Source organism: Saccostrea echinata, unplaced genomic scaffold, assembly GCF_033153115.1.
Source record: "Saccostrea echinata isolate AGI-Se365-2 ecotype Australia unplaced genomic scaffold, CSIRO_AGI_Sech_v1 ptg000054l, whole genome shotgun sequence".
Classification (NCBI taxonomy): Eukaryota; Metazoa; Mollusca; class Bivalvia; order Ostreida; family Ostreidae; genus Saccostrea; species Saccostrea echinata.
Window position 1 is genome coordinate 42,819,976 of NW_026889803.1, and position 17,226 is coordinate 42,837,201.

The 17,226-nt window shown below is 32.9% G+C and overlaps 2 protein-coding genes and 1 long non-coding RNA gene across 3 annotated transcripts in view; 1 reads left to right on the top strand and 2 right to left on the bottom strand.

The window, feature by feature from the left end:
• Positions 1-6,175, top strand: part of LOC133171769 (centrosomal protein of 192 kDa-like) — a 35,114-nt gene extending 28,939 nt beyond the window's left edge. Inside the window, exons 35-46 of the mRNA XM_061306567.1 lie at positions 355-470; positions 634-694; positions 1,760-1,825; positions 1,947-2,052; positions 2,152-2,341; positions 2,490-2,569; positions 2,989-3,084; positions 3,294-3,395; positions 3,509-3,606; positions 3,794-3,914; positions 4,283-4,341; positions 4,698-6,175. Coding sequence (XP_061162551.1) covers positions 355-470; positions 634-694; positions 1,760-1,825; positions 1,947-2,052; positions 2,152-2,341; positions 2,490-2,569; positions 2,989-3,084; positions 3,294-3,395; positions 3,509-3,606; positions 3,794-3,914; positions 4,283-4,341; positions 4,698-4,830 — 1,228 coding nt within the window. The 3' untranslated portion in view covers positions 4,831-6,175. The remainder of the gene's footprint in view (positions 1-354; positions 471-633; positions 695-1,759; positions 1,826-1,946; positions 2,053-2,151; positions 2,342-2,489; positions 2,570-2,988; positions 3,085-3,293; positions 3,396-3,508; positions 3,607-3,793; positions 3,915-4,282; positions 4,342-4,697) is intronic.
• LOC133172502 (uncharacterized) lies at positions 845-1,194 on the bottom strand. Its single transcript, XR_009718945.1, has 2 exons — positions 1,154-1,194; positions 845-882 (listed from the first exon to the last, which is right to left on the bottom strand). It is a non-coding gene; the product is annotated as an uncharacterized LOC133172502 (long non-coding RNA).
• Positions 6,176-8,814: 2,639 nt separating the features above from the next.
• On the bottom strand, positions 8,815-14,696 carry LOC133205724 (voltage-gated hydrogen channel 1-like). Its single transcript, XM_061341585.1, has 3 exons — positions 14,545-14,696; positions 11,671-12,178; positions 8,815-11,541 (listed from the first exon to the last, which is right to left on the bottom strand). The coding sequence occupies exons 1-3, from the start codon at positions 14,548-14,550 to the stop codon at positions 11,231-11,233; spliced, it is 825 nt and encodes a 274-aa protein (XP_061197569.1). The 5' UTR covers positions 14,551-14,696; the 3' UTR covers positions 8,815-11,230.
• Positions 14,697-17,226: the final 2,530 nt, after the last annotated feature.

The following is a 17,226-nucleotide window of genomic DNA, read 5'->3' on the forward strand; positions in this document are numbered from 1 at the left end:
AATATTTGATTTGGAAGGTAAAGTGCTAGTGAGCAATATCAAATGAAATCTCCATTTTGATGAGATCTTTAACATTTCAGTACTGAATATACACTCAAACTTTTATGTACATGTATAAGAGATACCTGTATACACACATGGCATGTACACATTTTTTTTGTGTACATTTGCAAGATATGTCATCTATCGGACTTCGTACTGTTTCTCACATGTTAAATCATGTTCATTTCTAGTCTTAACTGTCAAGTTACTGTTCTGTACAGTCAGAGAATTCATATCATTCTGTGCAAAGAAGAAAAATAAATGGCAGTAGTTGCAAACAGATTCACTAGTAAGAAATAAATTTCTTTGCAGGTGTATATCTCCCCATAGTAATACCACGCCTTTACACAACTCCCCTTTGTTTGTACCGGAAGAGGAGGATAAAGACTGGACGGTGAAACCTACACAACTTATCTTCAGAGTCTCTAGTAAGCATATATTTCTTCATTAGTTTAACAGAGATACAATAGCTTCAGTAGTTTGTCAAATTCAAACATATATACTGAATGTGATCAAGTAAAACATTTTTTGACAAGTGAAATGATGAGTGAAACATTGTTTTTGTGAAGAATTAGGACTTGTTTATTTCAGAAGAAGGAAAGCTTCCGATCCTGAAGTTTCAGATCAGTAACTTTCAAAGCAAGTCAATTTCGTAAGTACATTATTGGAAAATATTTACATTTGTAAATATTTTCCCTTATATACATGTAACATTATTTGAGCAATTCATATTTATCACTGCATATATACATGACAGATGTGCTGCCTCTAGGTAAGTTTGCATACAGCTAACATGATGAACAAAAGTGTAATGATTCCTTTATTCAATCAGGTGAAAAACTGCAAATGAAAACCAAAATAACATGTAGAAATTATCTATAACTACATAAAAAGATACAAAAGATTTACAACAGCCAATTATTCTCGCACATAACCAACATGAAAGTTATCACTTAATTCGTGTGACAGAAAATGCGCACCATACATTGACAAAATCAGCCCTCAGTACATAACAGCTCAAATTTGCATTTATGAAGCGGCACATAACAAGAATGGCTTTAAACTGTTACACATCATAAAAATAATTATCAAAACATGTTTGCAAACTTACACTGTCGTCTGATAGAGACAAAACAGCCAAATTTCATGGATAAACAACTTGCTGATCTCCACACAGGAAATATGAAAGCGAGAGTAAAATTAGAACTATAACGAATAAATTCCGGATTGAGTTCCGGCACAACAGATGATGACAAATTTATTGTTAGTCATAAACGGTTGTCTTAATTTCACTGTGACATCAAGTGGTCAACATGCTCAACACAATCAATTTATACCTTGAGGTTTGAAAAAAAACATTTCATGGGTTCCAAATTATGATACACAAACGTGCTATATATCAGTCACAAATGTAAATATAAGTATTAAGGTATCATGTTTAAACATCCATCAGGATATGAATACTGGTTGATAGGTAATCAAATCTACAGAAGAGCCCTTCAAGCTTTATGGGATTTGATCACGTGACCAACTCATATTTATATCCTGATAGATGTTTAAAAATGAGAACTACCTTGTTTCTTAAAGAAGGGAGAAATACATGTATTACAGTTTTTATACATGTAGGTATATATTCAAGTAATTACATTATTGCAACAGAAACATAAAATCAGTAATTACAGCACTTTTATTCAATATTTTACAATTTATTTATTAGATATGAGTTGACATGGCCAGGCCAGAAGTTAAAATTGACTCCTGAGGGTGGAGTTGTTGGGCCTAAGTAAGTACTTGACGTGCACCAATCTCACTGAATGAACATGCACTGAAAACTACATGTAATTATATGTATTTTACTGCAATATATAAATTCTTCGTTTTCTTTAAATGTACTTATTTACCAGGGACAAAGTGACCGTGTGTATCAGTCCAAGTCCAACTGTGTACAAGTTAATTAATGAACTTCCATGGAGTGGATGTGTCCATGTCTCCTGTGGTCAGAAAACCAAGGTTTCTTCATTACTTTAAATGTTAAAAGAAAAAAAAAATTCTCACATTATACCGGTAATCAAGAGGGTAGTTTTAATGATCATGACTTTGCTATTACAGAAAGTGCAGGTCCAGATTAGGACGGAGCTGGAGGACAGCCAGCCGGCCCTGACTCAGACCCTTGTCCCGGTGTTCAGACACACTGTTGGCCCTACAATCAGTCTGCCTTACGAGTCCAGCATAGGGAGTATGATGCAAACCTCGGCTCATAAGATTGAATTCCCCATCACCAAAGTTGGAGAACAATCTGGTAATGGAACTCTTCTGTGTTGTAGTTATATTATATCTATATACATGTACATGTAGTTTATTATTGAATATTATTTGATTTTGATTTTCACAAGCAATGACGTGTTTGATATTGTAAAAATTAATTGCTTAATAATGAAACATTGTAGAGACCAGCTTTGAACTAACTAACACTTCTGATGAACCCATGCAGTGGATTGTCTCCTCTTTTGCCCCACCATATGTCAAGGTACTATCTTTGGTTTCTAATACGTCTAGTGTACTTTTATTTACTGATAAAATTCACTTTCACATAAAACAAGTTACCTTTTGATCTTTAAATTCACAGAACACCAGGCACTGCTTTCAAGTAAACATGCTGAACTATATTAAAAATTTTCAGATTATATTTTATATTAAAATTGTATCTTTATATCAATGTTCTGTAACTTGTACTTTTTTGTTACTCAGAAATTTTGTCACAGAAAATGGCCATTTTGCACTACTTTTCACACCATACTTTTCATATATGTTCTATAAATGTTTTTTGAGATTTTTACACACTGTGCACTTAAACTTCACAAGAACACACTCATATTTTTATGCCAGGTTTTAAGTTGTCCATGTAATATTGTTTTATGTCAGTACTGTCACTATAACTTTGAGCAGGGGGCAGACAGTACTAAAGATGTTTTCCGAGTCATGTATAAAGTTTTTGACTTCACCATCAAGTCAGGCAGTTTACCACCAGGAAAGAGTGCTCAGGTAGACAAAGGTCAAAGGTCAAGCCTTTGTGTAACTGATGAAAATAGTAAATTCTAGTTAAGTCATTCATTGTTTGATGTAAGAATGCTTAAGGAAGTATAGTTTAATGAAACATTTTCCATTAATATCCTTTAATCTTCCTATGACTAGAAATTTATTTATCAAAAAATGGTGGGAGAATTATTTTCTATCTATTATAATTAATGTAGGTAAATGTCGAGTTTATGCCGAGATCTAAAGGAACTTTCACACAACACTGGGATGTACAAAGTGCAAAGGATAAACCAGTCCGATTGCAACTCACAGGGGAGGTAACTTAAATGATTTTTCTGTTATTTAACATACAAGTAGATTTATTATCTCTTTTGATGTAAAGTGCTTGAGAAATCATTTCAGAAAATACCAAAAATTATCTTTTTTGTAGAGCATTGCTAATGATGATGTGCCTGGTAGTCAGTTGTCTTCATACAGAGAAGACGCTACAGAGAGATTTCAGGAAACTGGCCACAAAACACATAGAAAGTAATGTTCTTGGTGTTGATTCATAAACATCTGAAGTTTAAAATTAGTGTCAGTGTTGGATTATATATGTATGAACAAAGCCCTGAAATAACTTGCCAAGAAAATCCTGCAAAATCGTGAATGAGACAAGTGTATAATGTGTGTATCAGTGTTTTGTTGTTTTGAGTAGTTTCTTTTGTATTGTCAGGAGTAAGGATGATAGACCAGTGATTCTGAAGAATGAAGAGCTGAGGTTCCTCCCCTGCTCAGTGGGTCAGTCACAAGTGGCCAAGTTACAGATCGCCAACAACTCCTCATCACCACAACCAGTAAGTAATCAGATAAAGTGTGACATTGTAAAGTTTATATGTAAAATTTTAAAATAATTTGTACATCACATCTACGACATGTGAATAAGATATTGAACTGAGGAGTTCTTGCTACTAATTGTAATGTTGGAGGTAATAAAGTCAGCAGAAAGTATGCAATATCATTCCTGGAGAATTTTACTTATTAAATTTTCGCAAATTGATATGAAATTAGCATTTGATTCTTTTGTAAATTATGAATATTGTGGTTCAGGACAAAAGAGGATCTTTGATGTTGAATGGTGAGATGCATTTAAGCTAATGTTGAACTTAGATGGGATGTTTCCATGTAAAAAAAAAAATGGTCATGCTATCATTTTTTTCCACAGATTGAGGTGATACCCCCACAGCCACCATTTTACGTGAAGCATATGAGATTTGAAGTGAAGTAAGTGTGATCAGCGTGCAGCATCTACAGTGTACCAGACCCCCCCCCCCCCCCCCCCATAATAATAATATGATTGTGCATTATGAGTACATGTGTTCTTTAGTATTCAAGCAGGGAATATATTATTCCACTGAGGATGAAAGCAGAAATTAACAAAAGATAGGGAAGGGGTGGGGGATTTTGTAGGGTCCAGTATTTTTCAGTGAATTTTATTCAAAATAGCTTTTATAATGTATTGGAAATGTACACTTTTAATATACAATATTTTAATGATTACCTACATTTGACACTAGTAGTTTTCTTGCAGTTGACATCCAATTATACAAATATACATGTACAAATATATATTTATACAGGAGTAAGAAGTACCTTATGCTCCCTGTGGAATTTCGACCTTCAGAGCCAAACAATTATGAGGGACTGATCGTGTTGAAAACCGGAATGGGGTATAGTTTGAGTGGCAAGTTACTTGGTCAGTGTTCATCATAACAAGCCCATCAAAGATATTAGAGGGAGATAAACATAACAACTAGTTTCAAGGACATTGTAGGAATTTGTTATGTGTTTTATAGAAAGGCTTTTGTCTCATTCTTCCATTATAAATTACTGATTTAATATATTTATGAAGAAGCTTTAAGATAGATGTAGATACTTGTACATGGATTTGAATCATGGATTGCCAAGTTCATTTGCTATTTTGAAATGTCCATTTTATGAATATTTTTCAATACAATGAAATTGATAATAAGATATTGTGTAAATAATTTGTCAGAAAATTGCATCAGTTGAACTTTGTTTTACATGGTTTGTTGACTACTTATATGTACATTTATATTATATCTAATATGATTGGTGTGGCAGCTTCCAATAGGCTCTATTTGCTACTTTCAAATCTGTTGTCCAGTTTCTCATTTACTTCAGGTGCTGAATGTTACCTACTTTGCATTTAAATATTTATCTAGAATTAGAAGCATAATCATTTTTTTTAATATTATTTTGTTATTAAATGTTCTATCCTGTAGGTTGTAAGTCGTAGGATATAAACATGTACATGTATTTATCTTTTGATTTTCGTTATATAGTTTTGATTACATTTTCCTTAGACAAAATTTCTCTCAAAAAGCTTGTTGTTTGTGTAAACATGAAAGCATGACAGTGATAGGTTCTGTGATAAACATGGTGCTTCATTAGTGAAAGCATTTACATTTCTTAAAATCTGAGAGAGAGAGAGAGAGAGAGAGAGAGAGAGAGAGAGAGAGAGAGTTGACTAAATTTTGTGGTAGAGAGAGAGAGAGTTGACTAAATTTTGTGGTAGAGAGAGAGAGGAGAGAGAGACTAAATTTTATGGTACAAAAATTCTCCTTGACTAGTGTTGTCTAATTTTTCAAAATATCTGAGTAAACCTTCATGTGTTCACAGACATACCTCAGTGACATTCAGTATTGTATAGGGTAGAATCAAAAATACTTATAGTGGATACAGTTATTTAAATAATGCAAAAAAAAGAAAGGATTGGACAGCAGGCATTAGATGTCTGTTTAATCTATCTCCATGTATACAGTAAAATAAAATAGTCAAGAAATGAAAACAAAAAACAAGGTAAAGCAGAATTCTCAACTACCAGTGATAATTTTTCTTAGCTAGTCCTATCAAAGTGTGTGTATGAGAAACTTATGGATATAAAATATTGAAACTTTTATGTTGATCTAAGATCTCTAAATGTTTAGTAAAAACGACCTATTTATTATGATATTTAAAGTGAAGTAACACTTTGTAGAACATGCTTGTATATTTATAAGGTTGAAAGACTGAAAATAAATAGAATTACACTTGATTTGTTTTCCATCATTATTTTATAGGTGTTCAAATTTAAAAGTCTAAGTCTTTATTTGATGGGGATATTGGATTCTCTCAGACATTAGTTGGTTTGCTTGAACAAGTTTGACCCAGTGATTGATGTCTTACCCTTACAGCATTAATCTTCACATTAGTTGTAAATCAGGCCTTCAAGTGGATTTTGATCCAAGAAAACGGCTTTCTATTGGATCAAGTTTCTTTATAAATGGAGTAAAATAGGGCAAATTTGTAATTTATAGGGAAATTCAAAGGGATTTTTACATGAAATGTATGGAAATTAAGGTACATAAAATGAAATCATACAAGGAATACACATTTAATCAAGACTTGAAGATGACTGCACTTGGGGAAACCAAGACAGCTTTGTTATTACTTTAACAACCAAGATTAGGGAACATTAGTAATGATTAGGACACCTTGATAATGGATACCAACTACATCAATGTTTTGAAATATGATATCACCATGTAGATACAAGACTGATCTAAGGTCTTATTATTTTTATATGATTTTTTTTTTCAAAGAAAATGGAAAAAAGTTTTGGTTGCAAATTTCACCTTGACCTATGAGTGACCCCAAATGTCAATGCAGTGAAGTTTTGACTATGTTCAAACCATAGCTCTAAGTGTTGGACCAAAAAACAAATATGTGAAGAAAAAATTCCTTTAACATTGTACTTTTACAAAAAATGTTTAATTCCTGTACTGACTATATCTTCTAACTGTGAACATTAAAAGCTCATACTTACCATAAAGACTGCTTATGACCAGATGGTAAGCACTGACCTTGACCCTAGTTCATTCCAGCAAGTTTAAGGTCACTGGCAAATAAAAAGTATTTACATGTCCATTCCATATGTCTCTAGACTAATGGAGGCTAATTGGAAGTTGATACTTGACACAAAGATTGCTTACGATTTAAGGGTGTGTCATGATCTCAGGCAATTTTGTCACTGAAAAACAGTGTTAAGTCTGTGTCCTGTAACTTTCTAATGGGAAAACACTGGAAGTTCATACTTCACATATACATTACTTATGTCCTGAAGGTGTGTCATGACCTTGACCCAAGGTCATTTTGTTAAGTTCAATGTCACTCACAGAAAAATCATAAAATTTGTATCCAATTTCATAATTTTCTCAAGGATAAGTATTGGAAATTGATACCTTAACAAAGATTACTTACAGATGAGGGTATGACATAACCTTGACTCAAGGTCATTCTGGAAAGTTTTCACTGGTAGAAAAAGTGTAAAATTTATGTCAGGTCTTTAACTTTCTAATGGAGAAAATTTGATGTCCATATACCACTAAAAGATTACTTATGACTAGAGGATTTTTTTAACCAAGGTTATTTTGGCAAGTTCTAGGTCATATTTAAAAAAATGTATATGGTCACTTAAAAAAAAATGCAGCAGGGCCATCTTCGAAAAATTGTTTACCTTCTCCCAGCTGACTTTCTCTGGACTCAAACTTTTTTAAATCTCCAGGAAACCATTATTTTTTTTATTTTTTCAAGATTTTTTTCATCCTGAAAACAACTATATTTTGTTAATACATTCAATTTTAATATATTTTGAAAATTAAGAATTGATGTTGAAAATTTCTGAAAATTAATGTTTTTTTCCCTACCTACCTACCCAATTTATTTTATCCTGAGTCGGGTGAGGGCAAGCAAACATTTTTTAAAGATGCCCCAGGGGTTATAATTTTGTGAGCTTACTCAGAGCAACTAGTTTTTTCTCTAGGAACAAGGATAAAACTTGTCAAAACTTATCAGCAGTATTATGATAATGGCCTTGTGTGAATTCAAAGAACAAAGTATGTTATTGGCTGTATACACCTGAGAAATTTTACTATTTTACAACTACTATATTTTGTGCAAGTCTTTTATGTTTCGTTTACAATGGGATCAAAACTAATGCTAACCTTGTATGAAAATGACGTAATATGCAATAGTAACATCGGAAAGCCACAGCCAAACACCAGGTGCTCAGCAAAATTCATTTATTTTTTATAAAATATCAGCAAACTTTGATTAAATATTTTCCCATGTATAGACCACTTTTATATTTTGTATGTTAAATTGTTAGCTAAAAACTCCCTTCCATTATTAAATTCGTGTTGGTTAATGAGTGGGAACGGTATACACTTTTTAAAAATAATTAGTCCGGAAATAAATATGCATTGTTAGCATTTATGCTTTTACGCAATTTTATGATGAACAGCTGTATATCATGAGATCACAATTAATCTCTGCCTTCTGGACTGTGCAAGGCTACTATTGGGTTCTAAAGATTTACAACATGTCTTATCAGTAATACTAAGTAGAAGGCTTTGCAGGTGACCACTTAGGCCCATGGGCCTCTTGTTCTACAAGACTTCGGTATATAATAAGAAATAAATATTTAATTAATATCAAGGATTTAGGTCCTGATATGATATTCATTCCTCATATTAGTGATTGTCAGATTTGTCAACATCATATTTTTTTGATTGATTTGAAATTTCCTCCAATCGTACATGTTGATATTTTTTTTCCTGTTGTGAATCTCAATTTAAATGAAGCAAACTGAAGCACTTCAACAAAAAGATTATTTAATTCGTATTTATTTATTTATTATTAACTTTTTTTTTTGCTTTCAAAACTTCTATGTATAAAATAATTATTGTAACACAAAAAAATTTGACATTAAACATGATGTATATCTCATGAACATATCTCTCTCAAAAACTGGTAGAATTTAATACAAAACTTGCTGTAAATATGCATTCTCTGTAAATAAAATTACAATACATGTACAAAAGAAAATCAATCTCAGTTTCATAAAGTGTGTACTCCCCTATTAGTAAATGCATGGGAAAATTGAGGTAAACAAGAAAAATGTTATGTCCCTTCAAAGAAGCAGGGACATATTGTTAAAAATGAATAATTTGGTATACATCTCCTTCTATATCATATATCATCTAACCAGTATTGGAAAAATGTTTTACTTCAAAACAATCATTAAACAATCACAGGAAATGTGGGCATTACTACAAGACCATCCTTCTTCATTTTCAGATACCAGTAAGTAGGTCAAAGGTCACCCATAAATACCCCAAAAAGGTTAAAAAAAAATTTAATAAAATTCTAGTGAGGATCAATCAATCTCGATATAGATAATTTAAAGGAAAAAACATTAATGTTTACAAACATTTTTAGTTGACACAAACTTAGAAATATTGGCATTCTTTTTATTAATACCCCCCCCTTCCCCAGAAAAAAAGAATCTTTTTCATCACTCTGAATTTTTCGGCAAAAAGGATTCATTTTAGTGGATGTTTCAGTAACAGTGGTGGAAGAACCATGACACTATTGTATTTCAGCATGTACAGTAAAACTTGTCTAATCTGAACATTACTAGTTCTGTATAAATTGGGCAAAAAAGCAACATTATAAAGAACTGAATTTAATGAAAGGGACTTAAAGTTTATATCATATTAGACAAGATTTCGGAATATACAACATCCAGATTAGACAAGTTTCACTGTAGTAGTGTGGCACATATATTATGTAACTTTAAGTACATGTAAATGAAAAAATAATGAAGGGTTCTCTGTTAGTAATGTGAGTAGACATAATGGAAAACAGATAAGGATGTCATAGCAGGAAGAGGGGGCCAATGCGTGGGTGTTGGGGGGAGGGGGGGGGTGTAAGACAAACTCCATGACTAAAAAAACAGCTATTTGAACCGATTATCTGACAACAACAAATCCAAATAAATGGAAATAAACTAAATAAACTATGGCAGGCTTAAAATTAATTACAAATACAATATATATCCTGACAACAATTACACTAAGTGTACATCACAGATCTAGAAGCTGTTAACATCAAAACACAACACAAAAATAAATAGGACTCTTGTAATAAACATTGCAAAAATATGCACTGAAGACTTTAGCAAAAATTAAGATTCACAAAGGCACTAGTTAAAAATTTAAAAAATAAACTTATTTTTAGTTGTTACATGAGTGCATCATTCTTATTAAAATGAAAGCATTCTTTTAATCTCATCAACATATAAACCGAAAATTTATCAACATTTTGAAGCTTCAGAAGAAAATGCAGGGAGAATCAGCTTCAACTAAGTGATTAACAGATCAGTTTCAGGAGGAATGGCAACTGTAGCAGCAGATGAAATCATGAAAGAAGCAATAGAAAAGCAATATAAAAGGAAAACAAGCATGGTAATGTGATTAGCTGGGAAAAGGAAAATGCATACTGGGGAATCTGTACATGGTAAATGAGATCCACCAATGACAGATTGTGTGGAATGTTTGCAGTAGCATGTGATATATTTCCATGCTTGCCTTGACCTAATGATAAACTCCACTAAGCCCATTAATTATCATTATGTGCTGGAATAGAATCTTCTTCTATATATCACACACATTTATTGATTATTCTGCTATCAAGTATTCTTAAATAAAAGTTTGCTTCATTTTTATTTTTTTTCCCCAAGGGGATGTTATTCCAAAACAGGATACTTTAAATGAATTTCGATTACATGAATTAACAACCATCAATATCTACTGCACTATATCAATGTTCAAGAAACAACAAAAGGATAAAATACAGGAGATACATGTAGTTCAAAGGTATCAAAACTTCAAAGGGTGGATATCTAAATATACTGTACAAAGATTGTTTCAAAATGCAAAATAAATGGTGGGGTGGAGGGCGCATTGTCGTCTGCGCCATAAAAGTGAACAATTTAGAAAAATAAAAATTTGAATGTGGCACCGATACAAATAATGTAATGCAGATCAATATCAATTATTATACACTTTGTTTAACTGTGGCACCTTTGTCACTACAGAAGCACTACAGAAAAACTAACACATTTTTTTTAATATGAGTGCTTGTACAAATCAGAAATACTGGACACATTTGCTAACATGTAGGATAATGTTGGACAAAACAATGCCATAGAAAATTTGTATACAAATTTCACAAAAATACAATATTTATCTTTTTCCACAAATAGGATTTAATTTGAAGGGGGTGTGTCTGACTGCTCCTGTTTAGGAAGAGTTTCTGGAAGAGGCGGAGCCTTCTCTTTCTCATCCACTTGATTGATGTCTGCTATGACATCAATCTTACTGACAACAGGACGCTGAGTTTGTGATCTGTGCAGGTCTATTCCATGTTTGACAAGCAGGCCTTTTAAAAGTTCTATTTCTTGTTCCTGTGTGGTGCAGTATTCTCTATATTTAGCCAGTTCTTTTTCACAAGCCAGACGTAAACGTTTTTCTCTCTGAATCTTCTTTTCTGCTTGTTTTTTTACTGACACAACAATACCTGTAGTGCATAAATAAAAAATTAAATATGGAAATTTCTAGAAATTTTCCACATATTAGAAAAAATTGCATATTAAAAATTAAAAATTAAACTTGCTTCAACTTTGATGAAGCAACATTGAAGACTTACCATTTAATATCCTAGTAACCCTCCACAATCTCAGAACAACTAAAAGTCCTGCACCACTTTCAGGTCCCTCCTTGTTGCGGAAAATAATATCAAGCACAAAAGATACAACCACGACAAATGCATCAAACAACTCCATCTTGTGGCGAAAGAAACTCAATCTATAAGCATAAATTTTAACAAAAATCTCTACCATGAACACACTTAGTATGGCAAGACTTGAGTAGTGCAAGATTTTAGGAGCAAGATCACTCCCCTCCTTATGCTCAGAAACTTGAATGATATTCATGTCTAGGAGGAGCTCTGCGATCACCAAGAGGGAATCAAGAACCACCAAAGCAACAACAATGATGTGAAACTTGTTTGTGTGAAGTATGTAGACTAGACGTTCCCGCATATTTCGAAACTCCATCTTTTCATCTGAGTCTGTTGTGATTGAACTGTTGGAGTCTTCTTTTTCTATGACTTTCTCCAGATCATCTTGAAGCTTTTGAAAACCCTCCATCTGAATCTATAACAGTAAAAAAAGTATTTTAATATAATGGATTTTTATGTTTCATATCTAATATATACAAAGTTAAAATGTCCCTTGCTTGTAGTCTGCTGAGTATCGGATATGTTCTTCATATACATTGTACATTACATGATACAAGGGCACACAATTGGAAAATACTACATTTACTACCATTATTAACCTAAACAATTTTAAGGTACTACACATCCTAAAGTTATATTCTTTTTTTCAAATTGAAGAGTACAGTGGGCTATTGAATTTAGAAAAAAAATGAGATTTAAAAAAAGCGCAGATTAATCTTCATTTTTCCTCGGCACCAAGGATACAATTTCCCCAATTTTCAATGTACACATATATACTGGCATTTTTTTTTTTTTAATTTTTAGCTCTTCTGAGCCAAAGGCTCAAAGAGCTAATGCTACGACTGTTCGTGTGGTGAGGATAAACTTTTTAGAATATGGGCCATATCTCAAGAACCCCTTGGCCAATATTTTCAAATTTGTCATTTTAATAAAACAAGGGGAGATAATTAAGAAAATAAAAAACAAAGTACCAGTTGCTTAAAAATCTTCTTTTCAAGAACCACTCGGCAGATTATCACCAAACTTATAAATAAGGATGAAAACATGTTGTAGATTAAAAATTGTTCAAGGCATCACTCCAGGGCAAAGGGCATGATCTCAAGGTCACTTCAAAGTTGATCAAAAATTATGTTTTGTTAAAACTTTGATATTTAGATTACTATAAGGACTAGGCTCATCAAATCTTGTCAGTTGATGCATCTCATGACTTCATATCATGTTGAGTTAAAAGTAGGTCATGGTGACCTACTTTTTGAATTTTGCACGTATTCATTTACAATTTGATTTCAATGCATATATTGGACATTTTGAAACCTATGATCATCAAAACTTGTCAGTTTATGTATTATGGGGCTTTGCAGTGTATCAATATATGACCTACTTTCCCAATTTCATGGCTAATCATTTTTAATACATTTCAGGTCATTATTTCAGATAATGAGAGGTTTAGAGTCACCAAACCTTGTAATTGATGCATCTTGGGGCCTAAAGCATATTTTTCAAAAAGTAGGTCACAGTGACCTACATTTTTTTTTCATTTTCCAGACATTCATTTTCAAATAGTTTTAGACACTCTCTACCATCGGCTCATACATTCACTTCTGTCGTTGGCTCATGATATCACAGTGATAAGCACGAGAAATAGTGCGTTTGTTTTAATTCATAATTAAATATCTGAGCTAATGATAGTCCTTAAAGATAGATATTTACTAAATAGATATAAAATTATTAGTTTAATTTGAAATAATCCTTGAAATTTATGTTTTTTACGTTACCTCAAAAATCTTGACACGAGCCCATTACAGAGGTGTCTGAGAGAGGAACAAATGACAACTCTGCATAGGAGATTGAGTTTTAGAGGCATATTTTGGACATTTTTGAAGCCTATGATCATCGATCAAACCTTGTCAGTTGATGCATCCTAAGGCCTCAAAATATTTAAACCAAAAAGTAGGTCACAGAGACCTTTTTTGGAATGTTATGGCTATATTTAAATATTGAGATACTAATAGACATAGAATCATCAATCTTTGCCAGTTGATGCATCTTGGGTCCTCAGAGTATGTTAACTGAAAAGTAGGTCACCTTGACCTACTTTTGAAGTTTTAAGGCTATTTTAGTATTTCGGATACTAATTGACTAAGAATCATCAAACTTTGTCAGTTGATGCATCTTGGGTCCTCAGAATGTGTCAACTAAAAAGTAGGTCACTTCTAGTGCTAGGCGTTTGGCAAAGGAACAGTCACTACTTATGTTTATATCTTAGGTTGATGTGGCATAGCAAACAAGAATTGAACTTAGGCCTCCCGATCATGAAGGGAGTGCCCTACCACTAGGCTACCATGACCAATTTGGTTACTTGCAGACAGCCTGGGTTATACAAATAAGTGTCAGAAAACAACCTCCCTCTAGCTATGTTGACAGAGGTAATAAGATCCTGTGAAAGGCACTTATGGAATCTTTCATTGCTTTAAACAAATGTATGGGGACAATTTGTTCTATAGAGTCAGTTGAAGATTGCATTTCCATTTGACTGTCTATATCATTCAACTTCATACTCATAGTGAGTTCTTCAACTTTCAAAATAACTCAATCTTTGCTATCCTTCACAACATATAAAAATGTGATAAATAAGAAATACCTGCATCATAATATGGTATTTTAGGAAATATATATATATACTCTCATCATCATAAACAGGTCACAAAAATTAAGATCTGCACGTGAGGTTACACCCCCTTCTTAGTTGGCATACTTTTTAACATGTTTTCTCTTACTTACCTTCATATCTGTAGGAATTACTCACAAAATAACAGAATTAACAGGTTGACAATGTTATCCAGAACAAAAGAGGCAAGGTACAAATGATAACCATCAATATTGTTTATTTACAACAAAGAACAATATTGTGGTCTCTCAGTTCTCGATCTGTACGATAGCTTGACGAGATAAGAGAAAATAAAATCCAAACTAACCTGTTTCCGGATTAATCAGGGCTCCGCCCCCTCACTTACAATATAGATGTGGGAAAGAAACGAGTTATTTGACTCAAGGCAGATATAAAAACAAATATGAAAGACTCTCCATTTTAATTGCTTCAACCATAGCTAGGATTCACTGAAGGCCGTAAATAGGCCCATATCTATAGTGAGACGAAGGTCTGGGAACCACGCCCACTCGGACTTCGTCCCCAGCAGGTCCAAGGCAAGGTCCTTGTGGGGGACCGGGGTCAAAGATCCACCTTCGGAAAATCCTGGGTCTTTGAAATTGAAGTTTTCATTTTTTTCTGTTATTTTTTTTTAATGTTGTTATCAATACCCTATGGAATTCCATATACGACAGCCAACTGCTTACTGCCAACTGCTCACTGCCAACTGCCACTGCGCATAGATTATATTGCCTGTTTTATTCATAGGCACTCCCCAGCTTAATCGTTAAAAAATATATATCTACTAGGGCCTATACTAGTTTTATAGTATAGTAGATATATATTTTTTAACGATTAAGCTGGGGAGTGCCTATGTTTTATAGTATAGTAGATATATTTTTTTTAACGATTAAGCTGGGGAGTGCCTATGGGTTATATTTGTTGGTATATACATTTATATCAGAAATACTAATAAAAAAAATCATAAAGGCCTTTTACTTTATGTAAAGAGCAATTTCAGGGTAGAGAGAGAGGGCGCACAACCCAACATAATTCCCTTGACAATTAATTTAAAAAAAAGTCACAGGCGTCTTTACTGAAGGTAGAACTACTGTATATATGTTGGAAATTTAGTGGTTACGCCCCCACCACCACCACGAATGTTTTTACAGATCTAACGATTTACATAAGACACATATAAAAATTCCCACACATAAGTACTTTTCCTAGGGTAAAAAGAAACACCGACAGATATTACTAGATATTTAACCTAGGCAAAAGTTATTTGTTATTATAACTTTCAGTAATATTTCTAGTATAAATACATATACCAACAAATGTTACTCAAGACTTCGAAAGCCCATTGAGCTCATTTTCGTAGGTAATTTTTTTTTTATATATATTTTCGCGTTATAACGCGAATGTTTCGCGAATAAACGCGTAACTTTCCCTGTAAAATAGAAACATTTGCATAAGTCTCCATTTTCTTTTACTTTAATGATCTAGTTTATTCGTTACAATGAAAAACGAAAGACTATTTTGAACTTGGATTATCACAAGCTGATATTTTATGTTTTTCACGCCATTGAATGTCTTTCCTCTTTCTAAATCTTTTTTGCCGTCACATTTTGTTTTTCTCAACGCTGTTCAAACATTTTCAACGTCTCTGCGAGTTTTTCCAAATTGAAACTTTCGGGAAAATGACCCCCCTTTCCGGTGTAACGACGGAAACTGACCCTCGTAGAATATTGACCAGGGGGTCAAATTTGTACGTAGAAAAATGATCCTGGGTCAATTTTCCACGACAAGTAGGGTCATTTTTCGACCGTAGAAAACCCTTCCAGGCCGGTAATTCTACAACTCCTCTCACGTTGAAAAATGACCCCCATAGAAATTTGAGCCCCCTACTTTTTCACAATATTATATAATAAAACCTGTTAAAAACCTTTAGAAATGAGATATGATACGCGTTAATTTTTCCCAAGAAAATTTCAACATACATCTGGACGGGTGAGAAAAGAAAAAAAAATTGTTTTCTGGGAAAAAAATTGAGTCGGACCATTTTAGCCAGTCGGTCGGGAGAAGGAACAAACTTTTTTTAAAGATGGCCTTGGCTTGTCTCCAAATCATGCACTGCAGTTATAGAATTTCTAACATGTTTTCTACCTCCTTCCCCAGTCCTTTTCATAATTTAAGGAGGAATGCCACACCAAAATTTTATTTAATAGATCTTTAAGACGTCCCTTTTAAACTATGGTTGCAGCACTGAAAGACTGATATTAGCTCTTAATTATTTAATACGATTTTTGGGGGTATTTATTCTGAGAAAATGAAAAAAAATATGTTTTATTTGCAAAGCTTATTAAATAAAAATCAAATTTGTTGTAAATCGGAAAACTCTTTTACTCATGTACACAACCTTTCTTAGACCCGAATTAGAATATGCTTCCTTGGTGTGGGGTGGATGTAATGTAGGCGATAGGGAAAAATTAGCTCTTAACTCTATTAGCTTCTAAAGATGCACTATACTTTGAAACTGGATGGGAACCATTACATGAAAGAAAAAAAATACTAGATTAACTACAATAACCAAGTTCCTGAATAGCTAACTGATATAATCCCCAAATTTGCGTTGTAATTCATCAAGTTACAGTACGAGAAATTCGTATAAATATATAAACATACCTGAATGCAGATTGCAAACATATAAGTCAACTTTCATCCCCCTTGTTATTGACGAATTGAACTCATTACCTCTTATTGTAAGAAATTCTTCCTCATTGTCTATCTTTAAAAAGTCCATGTCTTACAATAAA

Coding starts and splice junctions, on each gene's coding strand:
- LOC133205724 (XM_061341585.1), bottom strand. Junction 11,542..11,670: donor GGTTACTAGGATATTAAATG/GTAAGTCTTCAA, acceptor TATGCACTACAG/GTATTGTTGTGTCAGTAAAA.